Source organism: Petaurus breviceps, unplaced genomic scaffold (genome assembly GCF_028583685.1).
Source record: "Petaurus breviceps papuanus isolate PSGF00001 unplaced genomic scaffold, PetGlider_PUasm1.0 441, whole genome shotgun sequence".
Taxonomy (NCBI): domain Eukaryota; kingdom Metazoa; phylum Chordata; class Mammalia; order Diprotodontia; family Petauridae; genus Petaurus; species Petaurus breviceps.
This window is the reverse complement of record NW_027186335.1, coordinates 702,952-722,952: the sequence shown is the minus strand read 5'-3', so window position 1 is coordinate 722,952 and position 20,001 is coordinate 702,952. Positions and strand designations below refer to the sequence as shown.

The window sequence follows — 20,001 nt, the reverse complement described above, 5'->3', positions numbered from 1 at the left end:
AAAAGAAAGAGAATAGGGTCCTTTAATATCCCTCTAGTTTTCAAATTTCAAATATCACTGAAAGTGCTTCAATAATCACAAACACTGAGTTCCTCTAGGTGACCTGAATTTCTCAAGGGCAACTAGGTTCATTCTTAGTATCTCTCTGCTTACTTTGGATATCAATTCCTCATTAGCCACTTGTATTCTATTCCTCTTACTGCAAGAGTAATTCTTTCTGGCATAAAACAGAAGCAAAATTTAAACTGAGCCACTCTGCCTTCTCTCTCTTTTCAGTTATCATCATCATCCCACTCACTCCAAGCTGCAGTCTTTTCCCTTCTTTGATCTTCCCTTTTTCTTCCAATATAGATTCTAATAAATAAATTTTTAAAAGTCCTTTTTTCTATTCTCATCCACCCTACCTCATTCTGGGCTTTAGCATGCCTAATACAACTTTTTAAAGACAATTCCATGTTTATCTTCTCATTCTCTGTTACCTATCTTTGCTTCCACATTTTGTACATGATTTTTAAAATCTGCATTTGTGAGTTCCCTGTGCATCCACTTTGGTGTTTTTAGATAATTCTTATTTTTCTTTCACATTGGAATTCTTCCCTTTGTATCCCTAGACTTTCATTCTCAAGAGATTTCCCATCCCTCCTAGACTATAGAATTTAATCTATGGCATCCTACCTATTTTCCTCTGAACTCTTGGAGCTCTGCCTTCCCAAAATCTAGGTATACTTTGCTTTCTCTTGAAAGAAACTAATGAACTATAGGACAGAACAGTCATTTCCCTCCAACCAGTTCCTCTGTTAGTGGGAAGCAGCTTCCATTTAGGATTTCCCCTTGTTGGCTCCTCCACCTTTTTTTTTTTTGCCTTTTGGAGGGCAATTGGGGTTAAGTAACTTGCTGTATTAGTATGATTTAATGAGGTTCGGATCCACTCCTATAAATGACACTCTTCAACACACCAGAAAAATATAAAATAGAAATTTATTTAGAAGAGGCAAGGCACAGATAGCTTAGATTTGCATAGGAAGCATATAATGATAAGAATAATCAATAACACAATACCAATCAAGATAATTGGTAAAGGAAGAGAATACATCACCAATTCAAGGGAACCTCCAAAGTCAATCAATGGCTGGGAGCCCCGTTACAGCCTGTGCAACTTGATTTGTGTAAAGAGTTTTCCCGGGCAAAGCGTCCTTCCCGCGGGTGAGGCTCAGCGGGCTTACAGGACGCAGGTTTCTTATACTGTTCTAAACAAAGAAGGCTTGGGGCCAAAAAGTTTCTGGTGCATGCGCCATTTGTTCAGTACACATCTGGCCCAGTCACGTTCCATCCGCCTGAGGCTTGGTATTTGTTTTTTGATAACATCACGTTTCGCAAGGAGGGAAGCCAACCCTCCAGGTCGACGTGACCTAGGAATGGCTAGTTCCTGGAACGCTAAGCCAAGAACACTCGGGGGTTATGGAACGGTCATAGCCGGGAGTTGAACTGAACCTATTTATTTGAGTGATCTTATTAATTTAAAGGGGAATTTCCAATTTCCATTTCATTTGGCCTTAAGATCATGAGAATAATAGGTGAGGGGCAAAGGTGTAACGTGAGTATACATAGTACGTATTTTGATATACATATAACAGTTGCATATACAAAGACATGAAAAGAACAAAGCAAGCCATAATATGGGAATAGCCAGAGAGTTAAAATACATAGTAGCAGTAGGAGATTTAAAAAGGAAATCATACCAATGATGATTAGTATCTGAGGTCACTAAATGAGAAGCTTCGACTAACTTCCCTGCAGTTATAAGAGTCCGTATTCGATGTTCATTTAATGCGCGCTGATTGGACTCTAGTAACTTTTTGATTTCGGCCGACTGATTCAGGATGTTTACAAGGGGATATAGAGATAAAGACACATGGGGTAGAGGCAAAGGTTGGGGTACCCAAGCAAAGTTCATAACTATGTCAGTATCTGGTAAGAAGTAAAAATCATTTCCTTGCCAACGTAGGAAGGACACATTGGATAAACAACTGGAAAATGGAACAGCAGTAACATCTACAGATAGAAGGTCAGTAAGGTTATTAGAGGCAATACAAATATGCTGAGTAGATACTTCATATATCATAGAAAAATTATCCACTGGATACAAAGTCAAATCACACAAATTGGATGAATGCGAGAGAAGGCAGGGTTCCATCTGCCGAGTCATCATCCCACAAACAATCCCTCCACTAGTTACAGCACAATCAGACAAAGTATGAGTTACATTATACCAATCTATATAGTTCCCATAGATATGAGGCAAAGCGAAATATTTATGCAAGACAAAAGGTATTACATGAAATTGACACATGACAGTCCAGGTTTTAACTTGATAAAGTACAACGGTCCCAGTGCACCAATACGGGGTGCATTCAATATTCTCTGGTCGTTTTTTCCATACGTTTGACAAGTCAAGTATATTGTTCCACATTTGGTAAGGTGTATATAAGGGTGTATAGATTTTGCAAGGAACATTTACTCCAATTAAATAGCATACTAATATTTTTCATAAGGTCTAAATTAACGAGGGTACTATCATTAAAGACTTGTAAAAATTGGCCTTGGTATCTTAGTGTGTTTTGGTGTGGTAGGATCGTCGTGGGTAACCATTGGACATTTACGGTTAAAGCTTGAGAAACATCTTGTCCAGCACTGCGCAGTCTGCTGGCCAAGGCCTCAAGGTCTACAGAATTCACTACACCCAAACCAGTTCCTACACCACCAAGCAATGTATCATACCAGGCCCTTTTTTTTCTAACACAATTTGCTAAAGGGGGAAAAGTCACATTATAGTGAAACACTATTTTATGTTGTGAGATAGAAGTATTAGTACATGATTTGGGAACATGAACTATTCCAGGGGACTCTGGAGTAGCTGGTCTGGTCCATATTAGTTTATTATACCATTCCTTATACCGCCGATCCACTATCGGGGTAGCATTATGACAATATAGGTACTTATTGTTCATTTCTGGCATGTAAATAGTAAAGGCCATGGCTTCGAAATACACATTGGTCCAATTGCTTGTGTCTTCTGCTGGTGGCCATATTCGGTTGAAAGGAAGGTGGGTAGTAAGTGATAAGTTCGTGATGGTACAAGAAATATTTGCTCCTGGTGCTGGAGTGACGGTTACATTAGAGGTAGTTAGGTTAGTCTTTAGTAGCTGGAATAAGGGGCTAGGAGCTGCCCAGACCTCTACATTCTCTGGGTAGGACCAATTCATATAATTACACCAAGACATGGGGGGACATTTAAAACCGTCCTGCATTGATGTCTCATTATAGTCATAAGCCCAGGATATATAAGATATCGGCAAGACCGCGGGCCCTTGGAGGCGATCATGTATCTGGGCGCCTGGAGTCCATGTTTTAATCAGCATACAGCAGGTGAGTACTGTAAGATACTTAATTTCGCAAAAACATTTGGGTTAGTGGAACATGATACCACTTATCATCACCAGGGTATACTACTATGGCAGTATTATTATTTCCTTGTGCTATAAGCTCAGCTGGCCTTGGTCTATCAAATTGATGTTTCTTTACCCAAACTTTGGTACCAGGAATTGCCTTTTCCGGTATCCAGGAAATGTCACTATTATTAGAACTCCCGAATCCTTGATCCCCTCTTTCGGTAGAGTCAGGAGATTCATCAACTTTTTGCCACGAACCATTTAAATAGGGTAATATTACTAGTTGACAAATTCTTTCACCAGTTTTGCATTCAAAAGGTTCGTTTTTATGAGAGTTATGTAAGCAAACTTTAATTTCACCCCTATAATCATTATCTATAATCCCACCCAAAACATGGACCTGGTTTCTCAAGGCTAAGCCAGATCTGGAGAACAATTGTCCATAGTATCCTTCGGGGAGCTTAACTCCCACTCCTGTGTAGCACAATTGTTGGCCCAATGGAGGGATATGGACGTCATTAGTTACATATAGATCATGCCCAGCGGAGCCTAAAGAGGCACGCCAGGGCTGTCTAGTGTTCTCATGCAAGGTCCACCATTGAATAGTCAAAGGGTATGAAATCCTTCTTATCTGTAAGTAAGGAATCATCATTCTTGAAAGAGGAGTCCCACCCTCTTTAGTCAGAGGCCTATTATTTAATTGCTTTAAGGCCTCAAACAGATTTTCTTTCCATCTTTTCAAATCATGGTTCTCACTTAATTTTTTCAGTCTTTCTTTTAATAGTCCATTCATCCTTTCTATCAGGCCAGCAGCTTGGGGATAATATGGTATGTGATAAATCCATTCTATATTGTTATACCTGCAATATTCATCTATATCTTTACCTTTAAAATGTGTGCCTTTATCACTCTGTATTTGTAAGGGGGTCCCATAATAAAGGGAAATAATATCTAAAGTTTTGCAAGTATTTTTCTGGGTAGCCCGTTTATAGGGGCAAGCAACTAATACCCTGGAGTAGGTGTCCACACAGGTGCAGGCATATTGACACCCTTGACTAACAGGTAATGGTCCAATATAGTCTATTTGCCAAATTTGAGCAGGTAGAAACCCTCTAGCCAATTCTCCAGTAATCCTTTTCGGCACAGAATGATGGGCGAATAATTGACATTGTATGCAATCTTTTACTATCTGCTTAAATAAATCCAGAGGTATGTTAATCCCTCTGTCTAATGCCCACCTGTAAGATGCGAGAGTGCCAAGATGTCCTGCGGTATTATGGACCCATTTCCCTAATTGTTTATTGTTTTCCTCTGGGGGGATAACCTTTAGAGCCTTTCCTTGAAGTTTGGATAATTCATCAGCACAAGCATTATACTCACGTTCCACAGAATCTTGATTTGCATGGGCATCTACATGAAACACAGATACGTTAGTACATTGACACCATTCCCATATTTGTTCCCATAGTTCCTTCCCCCATACATCTTTGTCTCTGATCTTCCATTCATGTTTTTTCCAGATTGGCATCCAAACCACTAGGCCATTGGCTACGGCCCAGGAACCAGTATATATATGACATTGACCACCTTGTTCCTTTTGAATTACCTGGTAGACAGCTACCAGTTCGGCCCATTGGCTGCTCCGACCTTCACCAGAGCTTTCCAGAATAGTATTGCATGAAGGGTTATAAGCTACAACCTTCCAACACCTTTTGGATCCTATATATTTGGCCGACCCATCTGTAAACCAGGCATGATTCTTTTGTTCAGGGGAAAGCAAATCATACCCGCTATTCCAAGAAACGGGCGATTGTTCGTAAGTTTTTGGTATGTTGACGTCATTTGAATGTTTTGGTAATTCTAATACCCTTTCATGTAATGCAGAAACACCTGGCCTACCTGTCCTAACTCTATTTTGCAAATGCCACTTCCATTTAATAACTGATGACTCTTGAGCATGTCCTATTTTATGTGAGGCAGGAGTTCCCATTACCCAATTCATGATGGGTATGGCTGGCCTCAACACAACTTCATGGTTTAAGGTTAAGTGTTCTGTTTCTACCAATGCCCAATATGCGGCCAAAAATTGTTGTTCAAAGGGAGTGTAATCTTGGCCCGCAGGTGGCAGTTTCCAAATCCTAAAGGAACATTCCTGCCCTGTTGTTTTTGCCATAAACTCCAATCAGCGTATCCATGCAAAACTGTAACTTGTAATTCCATTGGCCCTGGCTGTACAGGCCAAAGATCCAGGGCAGTTTGAATAGCTATTTTGGCTTCCTCAAAGGCTTTCGATTCTGCTTCTCCCCATTCAAATGCATACTTCTTCCGGGTAACTTTATATAATGGCTTTAAAATCTGACCTAAATGAGGAATATGATTTCTCCAAAAACCAAACAACCCGATGAACTTTTGAGCTTCTCTTTTGTCTCTAGGAGGTGAAAAGTCTAATACTTTTTGTTTGGCTTTGGGGAGGATTTCCCTATGACCCTTATTCCAAATTATTCCTAAAAATTTCACACTTTGAGCTGGACCTTGAATTTTATCGGGATTAATTTCCCACCCTTTTTCCTTCATATGTTTTATTAGTTGAGTTAATCTTCTCTCCACCACTTCTTTATTCTCTGCCTATAGGAGGATATCATCAATATAATGGGTTATTTTCACATTGGGCCATTTTAATTCATCTAAATGTTCAGCTACAATTCGGTGACAAATGGTTGGGCTATGTATATAGCCTTGTGGAAGTCGTGTGAAAGTATATTGCCTGCCCTGCCATGTAAATGCAAACTGATCCCATTGTTTAGGATCTATGGGTATAGTGAAGAAAGCATTAGCTAGATCTATTACTGCGTACCAGAAACCTTGATAGGCTTGGATGTTTTCAATTAAGGAGACTGTATCTGGTACAGCAGCGTGTAAAGGTGGAGTAAATTTATTAAGTTGCCTATAATCCACCGTCATCCTCCATGAGCCATCAGATTTTCTGACGGGCCAAACAGGGTTATTCCATGCGGTGGTGGTGGGAACCACCACCCCAACCTGTATATATTCCTGTATAGTCTTGTTAATTTCCTCCGTTCCTCCAGGAATTTTATTTTGTTTTAGGTTTACTATTTGAGATGGAGTAGGAACCACAACAGGAGGTATCATCAATTTTCCTACAGTAACATGTACTCGTAGAGTCCGGATAGCAAATTGGTACTGGCTATCAGGTAAATGTAGAGTCATCCCTTTCAAAATGTCTATCCCCACGATGTATTCTGGGATAGGAACTATGACTACTGTATATTCCTTTTTTGGAAAATTCCCTACCTTCATTTCCAATCAAACTTGTTTTGCTTGTACTTCATTGCCTCCCAGTCCTGATATGGTTATAGGAATTCCTTTCTTCATTTCTCAAATATACAAAGAATTGAGTCAAATCTATAAGAATACAAGTCATTCCCCAACTGATAAATGGTCAAAGGATATGAACAGGGAGTTTTCAGAGGATGAAATTAAAGATATGTATGAGCATATGAAAATTGTTCTAAATCACTATTGATTAGAGAAATGCAAATCAAAACAACTCTGAGGTACTACGTCTCACCAGTAAGATGGCTAAGATGACAAAAGAGGAAAATGATAAATGCTAGAGAGGATGTGGAAAAACTGGAACACTAATGCATTGTTGGTGGAGTTGTAAACTAATCCAACCATTCTGGAGAGCAATCTGGAATTATGCCAAAAGGGCTATAAATAAGTGCATACCCTTTGACCCAGTAATAACATTTCTAGGGTTGTATCCCAAAAAGATCATAGAAATGTGAGTAAGACCCGTATGTACAAAAATATTTATAGCAGCTCTTTTTGTGGTGGCAAAGAATTGGAAATCAAGGGGTTGCCCATCAATGGGGGACTTGCTGAGCTAGTTATGGTATATGAATGCAATGGAATACTATTGTGCTATAAGAAATGAGGAGCAGACAGACTTCAGAATAACCTGGAGACACTTATATAAATTGATGTTGAGTGAGAAGAGCAGAACCAGGAGAAATTTGTACACAATTACAGACACAACATATGTGTGATGACTAACTTTGATAGACTTGGCTCCTCTCAGCAATATAAGGTTGCAAGACAACTCTAAAAGACACATGATGGAGATATCCACATCCAGAGAAAGAACTGTGGAGTCTGAATACAGATTGAAGCAAACTACTTGCTCTCTTCCTTTTTCTTGTTTTGTTTTGTTTCCTCTTTCCCATTGTTCATTCCACTGGTTATAATCCTTTACAACCAGACTAATGTTTAAAGTGAAGGCATTTATAGATCCTATATTTGACTGCATGCTGCCATGCGTGCGGGGTGGGGGGGAGAGGTAAGGGGAGAAAATTGGAAACTCAAGGGATTGTGGAACTGAATGTTGTAAACTAAAAGTAAATGAAAAAATAAAAAAAGAAGTTTGCATATTTATGAGGGTACAACAATAGGAGGAGAAAATGGGAAGGGGTGTGGCATGGGAGGGAAAAAGTACAGTAACTTCTCCTGAAGGGGAGGGGTAAGGCAATGGCAAGTTATATTCTTTTCCCTTGGGAACTGCTAGAGTGTGAAGACAGGAGAGGTCCACTTATCTGCAAAGGATTCCAGCTGCATAATGATTTTCATCAGCCTGGCACAGACTATCACCTGTCTTGCTTCCCAAGGACACAAAGGGAATCCAGCTAGGTGTGCAGACAATAAATCATGTCAGCTGGGGTGAGGCTAGGGGGTCATCTTTGACACATTCAGGGCCTCCTGCATGCTCTGGGTCCAGTGTTTCTGAAAAAATATGGTAATTCAAAAAGACACGTTCAGGGCACCCCTTAAAAACCCTTAACTTGTGCAAAGTTATTTGCAAACTTTAAAGCACTACATAAATGCTAGCTAGCTATTATATATTTGACATGTGAATTGTAATTTACATGTTATTTCCCTCATTCAAATTTAAGTTCTTAGAGGGCAGGGATTGTTTTTGCTTTTCCTTGTATCTTCAGAACTTTAGACAATGTCTGGCATGGAATGAAGGTAACTTCATAACTTCCACCTTACTGAATTCTACCTACTATTGCATTAGATAAGAAATACTGAATTACTTAAAATATTGCTTCAGCCCCATTTCTTCTGTTGAAGGTTTTTTGTGTTGCAGCTGACATTTGGTGTGGGCCTATGCCTATGCCACCTATGCCAAATGTATTTTCTGAGAAGAAGCATCCATTTTATCTAATAAGGGTCTAAATTAACATTTTGCAACTACTGTATTATTGATAATGGTATGTCAATATTATTAGTAAATGGACACTTGAAATACTGTGTCAGTGACAGCTGAAAGATTATGGGAAAAGGGAAGACTGTACAACTGGATAAATGTCTCAACTTCCAAAAGTGGAAAGAAAACAGTCTACAAACTATAGTCCAGCAAGTTTGATTCTAATTCCTTGGAACAATTTAAAATGGATTATTAAAGAGAGCTAAATGTTAAAGAGATATCTCAGGCAGCTAGGTGGTGCAGTGAATAGAGCACTGGCCCTGGAGTCAGGAGGACTCGAGTTCAAATCCAGCCTCAGACACTTAACACTTAGTAGTTGTGTGACCTTGGGCAAGTCAATTAACCCCAATTACCTGCTTTCCCCCCACCAAAAAGCAAAAGAAAAAATGTTATCTTTTTAATAACAGGTTAGTAAAGAGACATCTTGGAAAGGAAGCAGCAATTAAAAAAAACCCAAAACCAGCATGGCTTCATCAAGAACAATTTCCTTTCTGACAGATTTATTAACCTAGTACATGGTGAAAATTCTATACCTATTAATGTGTCTAGAGTTCAGCAAGACATCTAACATTTCTTTTTTTTTTTTTTAAAGCAATCGGGGTTAAGTAACTTGCTCAAGATTACACGGCCAGTTATTTTTGTGTGGGTGCCGAGTATCTGAAGCCGGAACCGATCCCAGGTCTCCCGACGCTGGGGCCGGCACTCTTACTCACTAAGCCACCTGGCTGCCCCTTAACATTTATTAATCTTTGAATCATATTTATCTTTAAATTATTAAAGTATCTCTAAAAGATAAAATTTAAAGTTCCTCTCAAAAAAGATGAAAAGATATAGCCTAGAGAGTAATACAATTAGATTGATTCAGAACTAGTTAAATAGACATATTCAGAATTTTTATTAATGGCTCCATTATCACTTTGGCCAAGAGGTCACCAATACTGTCCAAAAGGATCTGTGCAAAAGCCTATATTCTTTAACAGTTTTATTAATAACCTGGAATAAGGCAAAAATGGCATGTTCATAATATTTGTAGGTGATACAGATCTGGAAGGGATAACACACAATGGATGTCAGGATTCAAAAATATTGTGGCAGGCCAGAGCAGAGGTGGGGAACCACATGTGGCCCTCTAGGTCCTCAAGTGTGGCTCTTTGACTGAATCCAAACTTCAAATTTCCCCATTTCTGGGCTAGAGCATTGGGCTGACTTTAAAAAGATGAAATTCAGTGGAGAAAATTTAAAGTCTTAAACTGAGGATCAAAAAATCAATTTCTTGGGGCAGCCAGGTAGCCAGTAAGAGCACCGGCTCCAGTGTTGGGATGACCTGGATCAAATCCGGGCTCAGATACTCAGCACCACACCCAGAAATAACTGGCCATGTAACCTTGAGCAAGTTACTTAACCCTGATTGCTTTAAAAAAAAAAATCAATTTCTCAAATAAAAATGAGACATGGTGAGACAACACTTTATCCAAAAAATATAAAGGGCCTTTAGAAAACTACAGGCTCAATAGCAGTTGGCAATATGATGTGGAAACCAAAAGAGCTAAGGCTATTTGGGCTGTATTATTGGAGGTATACAAATAAGATAGTAATTCTTCTGTATTTTGCCCTGGTCAGATCACATCTGATGTATTATGTTCATTTTGGGGTCCTCTGCAACATTGGTTATCCTGAGAAGGCCAATCAGGATGGTGAATTGTCTTGAATTTATTCATCTGAGAATTAGTTGTTTAACTTGCTTGTTTAACTTGGAGAAGATTCAGGAGAACATGAGAGTTGTATTTAAATATTTGAAGGGCTGTCATGTGCAAAAGTGATTAGATTTTACCACTGAGGAAAGAACTAGAAATGATAGGTAGAAGTTCCCCTGAGGTACACTTAGACTTGATGTCAAGAGGTATCTAAAAATGTAAAGAGCTGCCTTGAGAGGTGATGAATTCTTTTTCTTTGAAGTTCCTCAAGTACAGTCTACATAATTGCTTGTCCAATATGTTAGGATTTTTGTTGTTCAGTTGTTTCAATCACGTGTAACTTTTTGTGATCCTATTCAGGACTTTCTTGGCAAAGATGCTAGAGTAGTTTGCTATTTCCTTCTCCAGCTCATTTTACAGATGAGGAAAGTGGGGCAAACAGGGTTACTCGACTCACCCAGCACATAGCTATTAAGTGTCTGAGGCCTAATTTGAATTCAAGTCTTCCTTACTCCAGGACCCTTTCTTACTCACCATATCACAGAGGCTGTCCAATCTCTACCTGTTTAAATGCTTTTCAAGACTAAGCTCAGTTACTAATTGTTATAGAATCTTCCCCAAAAGTGATCTCTCCCTACTCAAATTTTTATAACCTTCCTTTTCTCCTGTGATGTTCTTCTCAGCATCATAATCTTCTGGGTATGTGTTGTATTCCCTACTTGACCACAAGCTACTTAAGGGTAGGACACAGGTCTTTTTTCCTCCATGTGTCCTTTAGTGTCCAGTACTTAGCAAATGTTTTAACTGCTAAATTGACCATTAATAGAGACTACATATAAGTTGCTTAAGGGCCAGGATTGTTTCATTTCCACTATTGTATTATCTTAAGTTTAGCTTAACAAAATGTTCCTTGAATTGACTATGATCAACACTGCACTGGCCTCTGCACAGAATGAAGCCCATGGAGGGCACAGTAGAAGCTAAGCAGCTAAGAGCCAGTGAGGCAGCAATGGATGGCCTAAGTGGCTGGTGGAAGGATTTTCTAACATGCATTTGCCCCAGGACACCTGTTAGGATATAAAGAGTTAACGAAGAAGGTTGGCATTTATGTCTGCTTTAAATTTGCAAAGCCCTCTGCATAAATGATCTCATTTGAGCCTCACAACCCTGTGAGGGAGGCATTAAAGGGATCGTTATCCCATTTTACACAGGAGCAAACTTTTCGACTTGCTAGGGTCACGTTGCTAGCAAATGTCTGGGGCAGGATTTGAACCCACCTTTGCCTGCCTCCAAATCCACTGCAGCCAGCCGCGGGGCCCCCACCAGTGACAGCTCCAGTGTTTCCCACCTTTCACACACACTCGCCCCCCATCTGGCTGCTTCATTTATTTTGGGCCCCAGACTGACCCACCTAGTCACACCCTCCCCTTTTTACAGAGGGGGAAACTGAGGTCTAGAGGGAAGGAGGGGCTTGTCCAGGGTCACACTGGGACCAAGTGGCAGGGTCGAGACCCAGAGATCAGCGCCTCCCAGGCTAGGGCTCTTCTCACTGCCCACCCCCCCAAGAACACCCGGCCCTCACACCGACCCCGGCCCGGACTCACCCTCGGCTCGGCTCGGGGCGCGCGGCGTACCCGGCCTGCGGAAGGGGAAAACACGTTTGTAACCACAGTTACAGGCGGAAGAACTAGACAGAAACGAACTGAATCAGAGCCGGAAGCAGCTCCCGAGTCTGACCCTTCTAGGATGCCTGGAGGACTCCAGCTTCTCTATGGTCCTCCCCAACCCTCTTCTGGAAAGCCTAGGAGCTGGCCAGAGCCCAGGGCAGGGACGCCAGGGAGGAAGTCCTCCCTAGATCTCTCCCTCACTGTCTGCTCCCGGGGTCCTCACGTCACTGCCTTCCTCCTGGAGCCCTGACCCGGACATTTAGTCTGCGGGGGAGCCTTACCACGAGGGTCCACAAAGCTGTAAGAGGATGGAGGACACGCACATTTTCTCCCCCTCACTCCTTCCAAAGGTTAACAACTGCCCATCAAAAGGAGATCAGCCTATCTTTGCACTCACTGAACGTCAGCATCACAGACTCAGCACAGGAAAGCTCCTCAGAGGCCATCTAGTCCAACCTGTGCTTGGACCTGAATGCCCTCTGCACTATGCCCTACGAATGGCCATCTGGCCTTTGAAGACCCCCTGCTACCTCCAGAGTCAGGTCATTCCGCCTCGGGAAAGCTAATTGTTGGGACGGTTTCCCTAACACCGAACATATTTTTCTCTCCACAGTTTCCACCCACTGCTCCTAGTTCTACTTTTAAGGAGTCAAAGAGAGCAAGTCTAATACTAATAATCCCTCTAATACTCGATGGTCCTTCAGATACTGGAAGATAACATTCAGTTAGCTTGATGACAGAAAAGTTTTATATCTTCTTTGTATGAGAATTTGTATTAACCACTCTCTCTCCATGTGTTTTGTCCAGAGTAAGCACGTGATAAATGACTGCTGAATTAATAAATGACTAAGGCAATAGTGAAGGGAGAAGATGGAGCTATAAAAGATAAGAAGCAGAGATCAGAAGTACTTAAATACGAAATTAGAGAATATTTACATAACTACTGACTTTTGTGGGATGTTCATACATTCCATTTTCAATTCAACAAACATTTCTTAAGCACCCTTCTCAACATACCAAATGTACTGTGCTAAATGTTGGAAATAAAGACAAAAATGAAATAACCTCTGTAGAGATAACGTTGTAAAATAAGTATAAGGTGGGGAATGAAGAGGGAGCATGAGAGAACAGATGAAGTTGCTTAGGAATATTTAAAGAGGAAGAAACTATCAGCAAGGGGAATCATGAAAGCTAAATGATGTAGCATTACATGAGCTTAGCTAACCCTGAAGGCAGATAAAAAGATCAGAAAAGCAGAAATGAGACAAGAGAATGGGAGATAGTTGGTACAAATACAAAGGCATACATCATATATCTTTCTTCTACTGTAACCTAGCAGCCATGCCTTTCTGGTAAGCCCTGTGTAGTTCCTATAAGAACCTATCAATATAGCTAAATTCAGAGAGGTTCATCACCAGGCTGGCCACAAGGTGATACATTTTTTTTTTTTTTTTGCCACAGCACTTCTAAATGCAATCTGCACTAGTCAAGTAAGTAGTTACAATGACAAAACAGAGCACTGAAGTAAAAAGAGTCAGTAATCTGGGAAGAGAATTATCACATACAAACTACTTCAGTTTCCCTAATTTGTTGGGGCAACACCATAACTATACCATTTTGTTCTAATGTTTCAAATATTCAAAAGAAAAAGGATTTGGCCCTTCCATGAATACTTTACCACAAAACCAGGTTCTTTAAAAGCCACAAGAATTAGGAAAGAAAGCAATTAAAAATTAGATGCAAAGAAGAGGAGTCAGCTGGATGAAGAATAAAGAACATTAGCTTTGGCATCAGAGGGCCTGAGTTTGAATCCTGGCTTTGATACTTGTAACTTTGTAACTTGTAACTTTGACAAGAGGCTTCTAACAAACTGTTTCCTTATCTGTAAAATGAGAGCCCTAAAAACCTACTTAGGAGTGAGCTAGTTCAAGTGATGAATCATAAAACTGAGTTGCTAGGTCATGACCATATCGCAGGGTGATACCGACCAAAGGGAGAGGACAGAAGATCAGCATCAGTTCATGTAAGTCTTTCCAGGTTTTTCTTAGGAAACAACAGTATTCTATCACATTCATATACCACAACTTGTTCAGCCACTCCCCAATTGATGTGCATCCCCACAATTTCCAATTCCTTACCACCACAAAAAGAACTGCTATAAATATTTTTGTCCATGTGGGTCCTTTTCCCATTTTTATGATTCCTTTGGGATACAGACCCAATAGTGGTATTACTGGATTGAAAAGTATGCAGTAACAACTAGTATTTTTTTTTACAGACAAAAATAAAAGAGGAAAAAAAAGTCAGCATGATCGGTATACTGAAAAAGCCCCAAAACATGTGAAATATGCAAAACTTGTGGACTTCACATCTCCACACAAGGGAGTGGTTCTGGGGTATCCTCTCATATTTCTCTGAGTCCAGCTTGATCTGTATAATTGTGCTACCTTAACTTTTGCTCTTTTTATTTGTACGGTTGCTCTTTTCATTTGCATCATTGTAGTCATTGTATATATTGTTGTCTTGGTCCTGCTTACTTCACTTTGTATTAGTTCATGTAGATTGTTCCATGCTTCTCTGTATTCATCATATTCACCATTTCTTAAACACAATAGTCCTCTATTACATTCATGTACCAGAGTTTGTTTAGCCATTCCCCAGTCCATGGGCATCTACTTTGTAATTCTTTGCTACCACAAAAAGTTCTGTGATGGCTTTGGTTATAGGGACTTTCTTCTTATTAGTGACTTCCTTGTGGTATAAAATTAGTAATGGAATCTCTTGGTCAAGTGACTTTCCCAGGATCACATAGCTAATGTCTGAGGCTGGGTTTGAACTTGTCTTCCTGATTCTAAGCCAAGAGCTCTCTCCACTGTTTCACCAACAACAGAGAGAAAGGACCCCAAAGCCATTGCTTTAGGGGGTCTTTTTTTTCCCTAGCAGGCAGCTAAATAACACAGTAAATAGAATGTTGAATTTGGGAATTAAGAAGTTTAAGTTTTAAGTTAAATTTCTACCTAACATACTAGCCATGTGGCACTGGGCAAGTCCCAACCTCTCAGTCTGTTTCCTCATTTGCAAAATGGGGATAATAGAACTTACTTTACAGGATTGTTGTAGGGATCAATGAGGTATATGTGCTTTACAAAAGCAAAGGGCTATATAAACACTATCATGATAATTTATTACCAATACCTCTCTGTGGGGAGGGGAGTGGAGGTGAGAGGACAAGACAAGCTAAGTTGTCCATCTGAAACTGGCCAGTTGTGTCCCCATTCAGGTATCTCAAACTGTTGTGGTCTAGGGGTGTTGGAAACCCCAAAATGAAAGGGTACAGAGCAGAGGACTGACTCAAAAGAATTTGATAACTGGAGCCTTCTTTCAGTCAGAGTAACAAGGTTTATTTTATCACCAATAGAAGCAGGCAAGATTTTAAGAATCTGCACATTTGATGGTAAAATTGGTACTGTGATCCACTTTCAGTTATCAAGATGGCAGGAAGATCTGGATGTGATTAAGGAGAGGCAAGTAGCCTGGGGTGGGACAAAGTGCAGTGAAAGGGCAGTTAAAAGGATTGCTGAACCAGGATGGGCTGAGTGCCTCAGGTGAATGCCAGAAATCTGGTTTCAGGGCCTTTGGGGTCCAGATCTCATCATATTTCTAATTTCCAGGTTGCCTTGCTAGAGATTCTAAGAAATTTTCACTTTGGTGAGGTCTGGCCCTTGTTCTTACTTGAGCCACGATCTCAACTCACTCTCATCTAAAGAGATCATTCTCTGTTGGCTATTTTTTTTATATATAGTAATGAACATATTTTTTTTTTTTCTGATTTCTGTATGCTATCTGCTTGGATAAATGGATTTACTTATTATTTTTTTGTGATAGTGAAATCGGGATTTTACAGGAAGGGGCCAAGTTGGTGGGTGTAAATTCCTTTTCATACAGAACAGAAATAGCTTTTTTTTTTTTTACTCAAAACTGTATCCCTAGATCAGCAATATTTAGATATGATTCTAACCCAGTGCCTTTCTCAGAGACTGAAGATCAAAAAGGCCAACTTTGTAAGATAGGAATCACAGTATCCCTCAGGGAGGAATAGTGAGAAGTTTCTGGGAATATCTAACAATCCCTATTGCAAGCTGCATTTCAATATGTGGACATGACCTATAAGGGCTCATACAATTCCTCTCAATTCCTAAACTGTTAATCCCAACCGTAGCTCCATTTTTCTGTGACCTTAGTCTAATCACTCCATTCTCCTGTGAAAACAGACTTTGTATTTTATATTTTGACTTCACCCTGTAATTGATTCTATTCTGTAGTTTTTTTCATATAGCAACATTAACCCTTTTCTCTGAGTCTAGAAGCTCATGAGTTCAAAAATTCAGCCTCCTTCTCTCAACTCAGATGCAAAGCTTTAAGTTTTCCTATAACCACTGTTAAAGAAAAACTCTGAGCTATGCTTAGAGATTCAATACTTTTCAAAAATACCCTGACTCTAAGGGAATTGTTACCTCAGCACCGCTTGTAAATCACTTTGTATCAAGAAAACGTATCCCTCATGTCAGCTCCTGAAGAACTCCATGATATGTTTGTTAATCTTGAGAGCATATAAACTTACCTGGCTCAATCTTAGGTCTAATTAAATGTGATCTTTATCTCATTCCCATGCATCAGTGAGTCTACTTCCCTGGTCCACACTCAGTAGCCTCAGGAAGCAGCTAAGCTCATAAATCCAAAAAGCAATTTCTCTAAGTCAGAGAGGGGTGGTCTGGGTCCCATATGTGTGTGGAAACCCTTTATCATAATATAACCAATCATGATCCCTCACCCCCATGATGCTGGCCAATTGTTTGATTTTTTTCACTTCTGTACTTGCTTATAAAAATCTTGTGACTCAACTGAAGCAGTCATTAGACCCATTATATTTTCAGGTTCACAACCCATTAACAAAATGTTATATTGCCCATAGAAAACATGCTTCAGCTTATTTTTTGTTTTAATTTCACTCAAAGCGCTCTACTGCTTCTGACACTTCCATACACAATACACATAAAACACCTTAAAAAATGCAGTTTTTCTAGGGGCAGCTAGGTGGTACATTGAATAGAGCACCAGCCCTGGAGTCAGGAGGACCTGAGTTCAAATCCAGCCTCAGACACTTGGCACACTTACTTGCTGTGTGACTTTGGGCAAGTCAGAACCCCAATTGCCTTGCCTTCACCCCACCAAAAAAAATGCAACTAAGATTACACACACACACACACACACACCCCATCTACATTACCTAATCACAATCTATTCCCCCATTGCATATTTTTTCCTTGAGAATTTCTTGAAGGATGATTTCTAGGTTCTTTTTTGAATCATGGCTTTCAGGTAGTCCAATAATCTTTAAATTATCTTCCTGGATCTATTTTCCTGATCAGTGGTTTTTCCAATGAGATGTTTCACATTGCCTTCTATTTTTTCATTTGTTTGGATCTATTTAATAGTATCTCGATTTCTCATAAAGTCATTAGCTTGCATTTGCTCCAATCTAATTCTGAAGGAATTATTCTCTTCAGTGAGCTTTTGAAATTCTTTTTCCATTTGGCAAATTCAACTTTTTAAGGCATTCTTCTCATTGGCTTTTTGGGCCTCTTTTGCCATTTGATTTAGTCTATTTTTTTTTGCCTTTTTGGGAGGGCAATTGTGGTTAAATGACTTGCCCAAGGTCACACTGCTAGTTTTTGTGTTAAGTATCTGAGGCCAGATTTGAACTTAGGTCCTTCTGACTCCAGGGCCAGTGCTCTATTCACTGCACCACCTAACTGCCCCTTAGTTAGTCTTTTTTTTTTTTTTGCTTTTTGGAGGGCAATTGGGGTTAAGTGACTTGCCCAAGGTCACATGGCCAGGTTTTGTGTGTGTGTGCTAAGTGTCTGAGGCTGGATTTGAACTCAGGTCCTCCTGACTCCAGGGCCAGTGCTCTATTCATTGTGCCACCTAGCCGCCCCCAGTTAGTCTAATTTTTAAGGAGTTATTTTCTTCAGTCAGGTTGACTCTCTTTTCATGATTTTTTTTGCATCATCCTCATTTCTCTTCCCAAATTTTCCTCTACTTCTTTTACTTGATTTTCAAAATCCTTCTTGAGCTCCTCCATGACCTATAACTAGTTCATATTTTTCTAGGAAGCTTTTGGTGGAGTTCTGACTTCGTTGTCTTCCTCCTGTTCCATGCTTTGATCCTTTTTGTCCCCCAAAAAGAAATCTAAGGTTTGATTGCTGTGCTTGCTTTGCTTGTTCATGTTGCCACTCAATTACTTGATTTTTTTGAGGTTTTTTTTTTTGCCACAGTAGAACTCTGCTTCTAGAGAGGAGAGCTTTGTCCCAAATCGGTGGAATTTTCCCAGCTGCCAGAGCTATTAGTTGGGTGCCCTCTCTGCAGCCCTCACAAGCTCTGGCACCTGGTCACACATCCCAGGACCTCCATACAAGACAGTAATACAGATCCAAGTAGGTGAAAGAGCAATTACCCTCTAAATGGTCGCTTGGTCCCCCTACAATCTGCAGGTCAGGAGCTTTGAAGGAGCCACACAGTGGTAGCTGTTGGGCCACCTTGCCTCAGCCACTTCTTGCCCCAGGGGGCAGGGGTTGGACCGCTTTCCTCCATTCCCCCCCCCCCCCAGTTCCAACAGAGTTCCACACTGACCTTTTACTTTGTCTTTGGCATTTATGGATTGATAATTCCAGAAACTGCCACAGCTGCTGGTGATCCACTCTCTGAAGTCTACTCCAGCTGATGGTGGTCTGAGGTTAAAACCACAGGCTTATGTAGGGCTGGGCTTGGCTCCCAGCACACTGTGATGGACCCTTCCTGTAGGCCTGCCAGGCTGTCTTTCTCTCTTACTTTGTGGGTTCTGTAGCTCTAAAGTTTGTTTAGAGTCACATTTTATAGGTATTTGAGGTGGTTCTGGGGGGAGCTCACAGAGTTTTCCTGCTTCTGTGCTGCCATCTTGGCTCTGATCCCCTTTTGCATATTTAAATACAATAAGGAAGTATATTGCTTAGGGGCAATAGGAGTAATGAATATTATGAAAGCCATCCTGCTATATCAGAAAGAATATAAGCATAGAAGACAGCATAGCAGAAATAAAAACTCACCTTTATAGCACTTTAATATTTACAAAATGCTTTCCTTACAATGACCATGTGAGTGAGGAAGAAGAAATGTTATTCCCATTTTATACAGGATAAAATTTAGGTTAAGAGAGACTGTTACTTTTCAGGGACAAGAAAAAAAAAAGAGACTGTTACTTGCCCAGTCACATGGCAAATGGCAGAGCCAGGACTTAACCATAGATTTGCTGTCTTCAAGTCCTTTGCACTTTCCATTAAAACACACTTTGACAAATGCCTTGACCAATGGGAAGATTTCACAAAGTAGAGAAGAAAGATTATGGTAGGAGCAGTATTTTAACTTCTGCCCCCATGCAAATTAGGCTATTTTTTCTTTAAAGTGGATTGAGACCACCGGCTTAGAGGACTAAAAGCTCAGGCTACCAATATCACTTCTGTATCTTTTTATTACAAAAGAGAAATAAAAAAACTCTAGGCGACCTCTCAATAAACACTAAGGACCTCCTATTTACCAGATACTAGGCTAAGTGCTGGGGCTAGAAAGGCAAAAGATAGTCCCTGCTCTTTAGGATCATACAATCTAATGAGGAAAAAAATATGTATAAACATAATAGTAAGCACCCTAGCATACCTAGGATGCTAGCACCTGCTAGAACAGCTTGTTTTGGTCTGCTTTATAAAAGAAAGACAGCTTTAAACGTGTTAACAATCCTACTTTAATTACAGAGAAAGAAGCAGGTATAGAAAATAAAATCAGAGAAAATAACACAAAGACCAACAGACAAG

General features: G+C 40.2%; 1 protein-coding gene across 4 annotated transcripts; it reads right to left on the bottom strand.

The window, feature by feature from the left end:
• Positions 1-959: 959 nt before the first annotated feature.
• LOC138171441 (uncharacterized) lies at positions 960-12,879 on the bottom strand. Of its 4 annotated transcripts, XM_069100951.1 has the most exons (4): positions 12,035-12,800; positions 8,118-8,249; positions 4,830-4,859; positions 960-3,443 (listed from the first exon to the last, which is right to left on the bottom strand). In XM_069100951.1, the coding sequence occupies exons 3-4, from the start codon at positions 4,857-4,859 to the stop codon at positions 2,451-2,453; spliced, it is 1,023 nt and encodes a 340-aa protein (XP_068957052.1). In that variant the 5' UTR covers positions 8,118-8,249; positions 12,035-12,800; the 3' UTR covers positions 960-2,450. The 4 variants fall into 4 exon arrangements, 3 of the variants coding, with proteins under 3 accessions (XP_068957052.1, XP_068957051.1, XP_068957053.1); XR_011170882.1 differs by having other exon boundaries at positions 4,688-8,249; positions 12,035-12,879; XM_069100950.1 differs by having other exon boundaries at positions 4,830-8,249; positions 12,035-12,801.
• Positions 12,880-20,001: the final 7,122 nt, after the last annotated feature.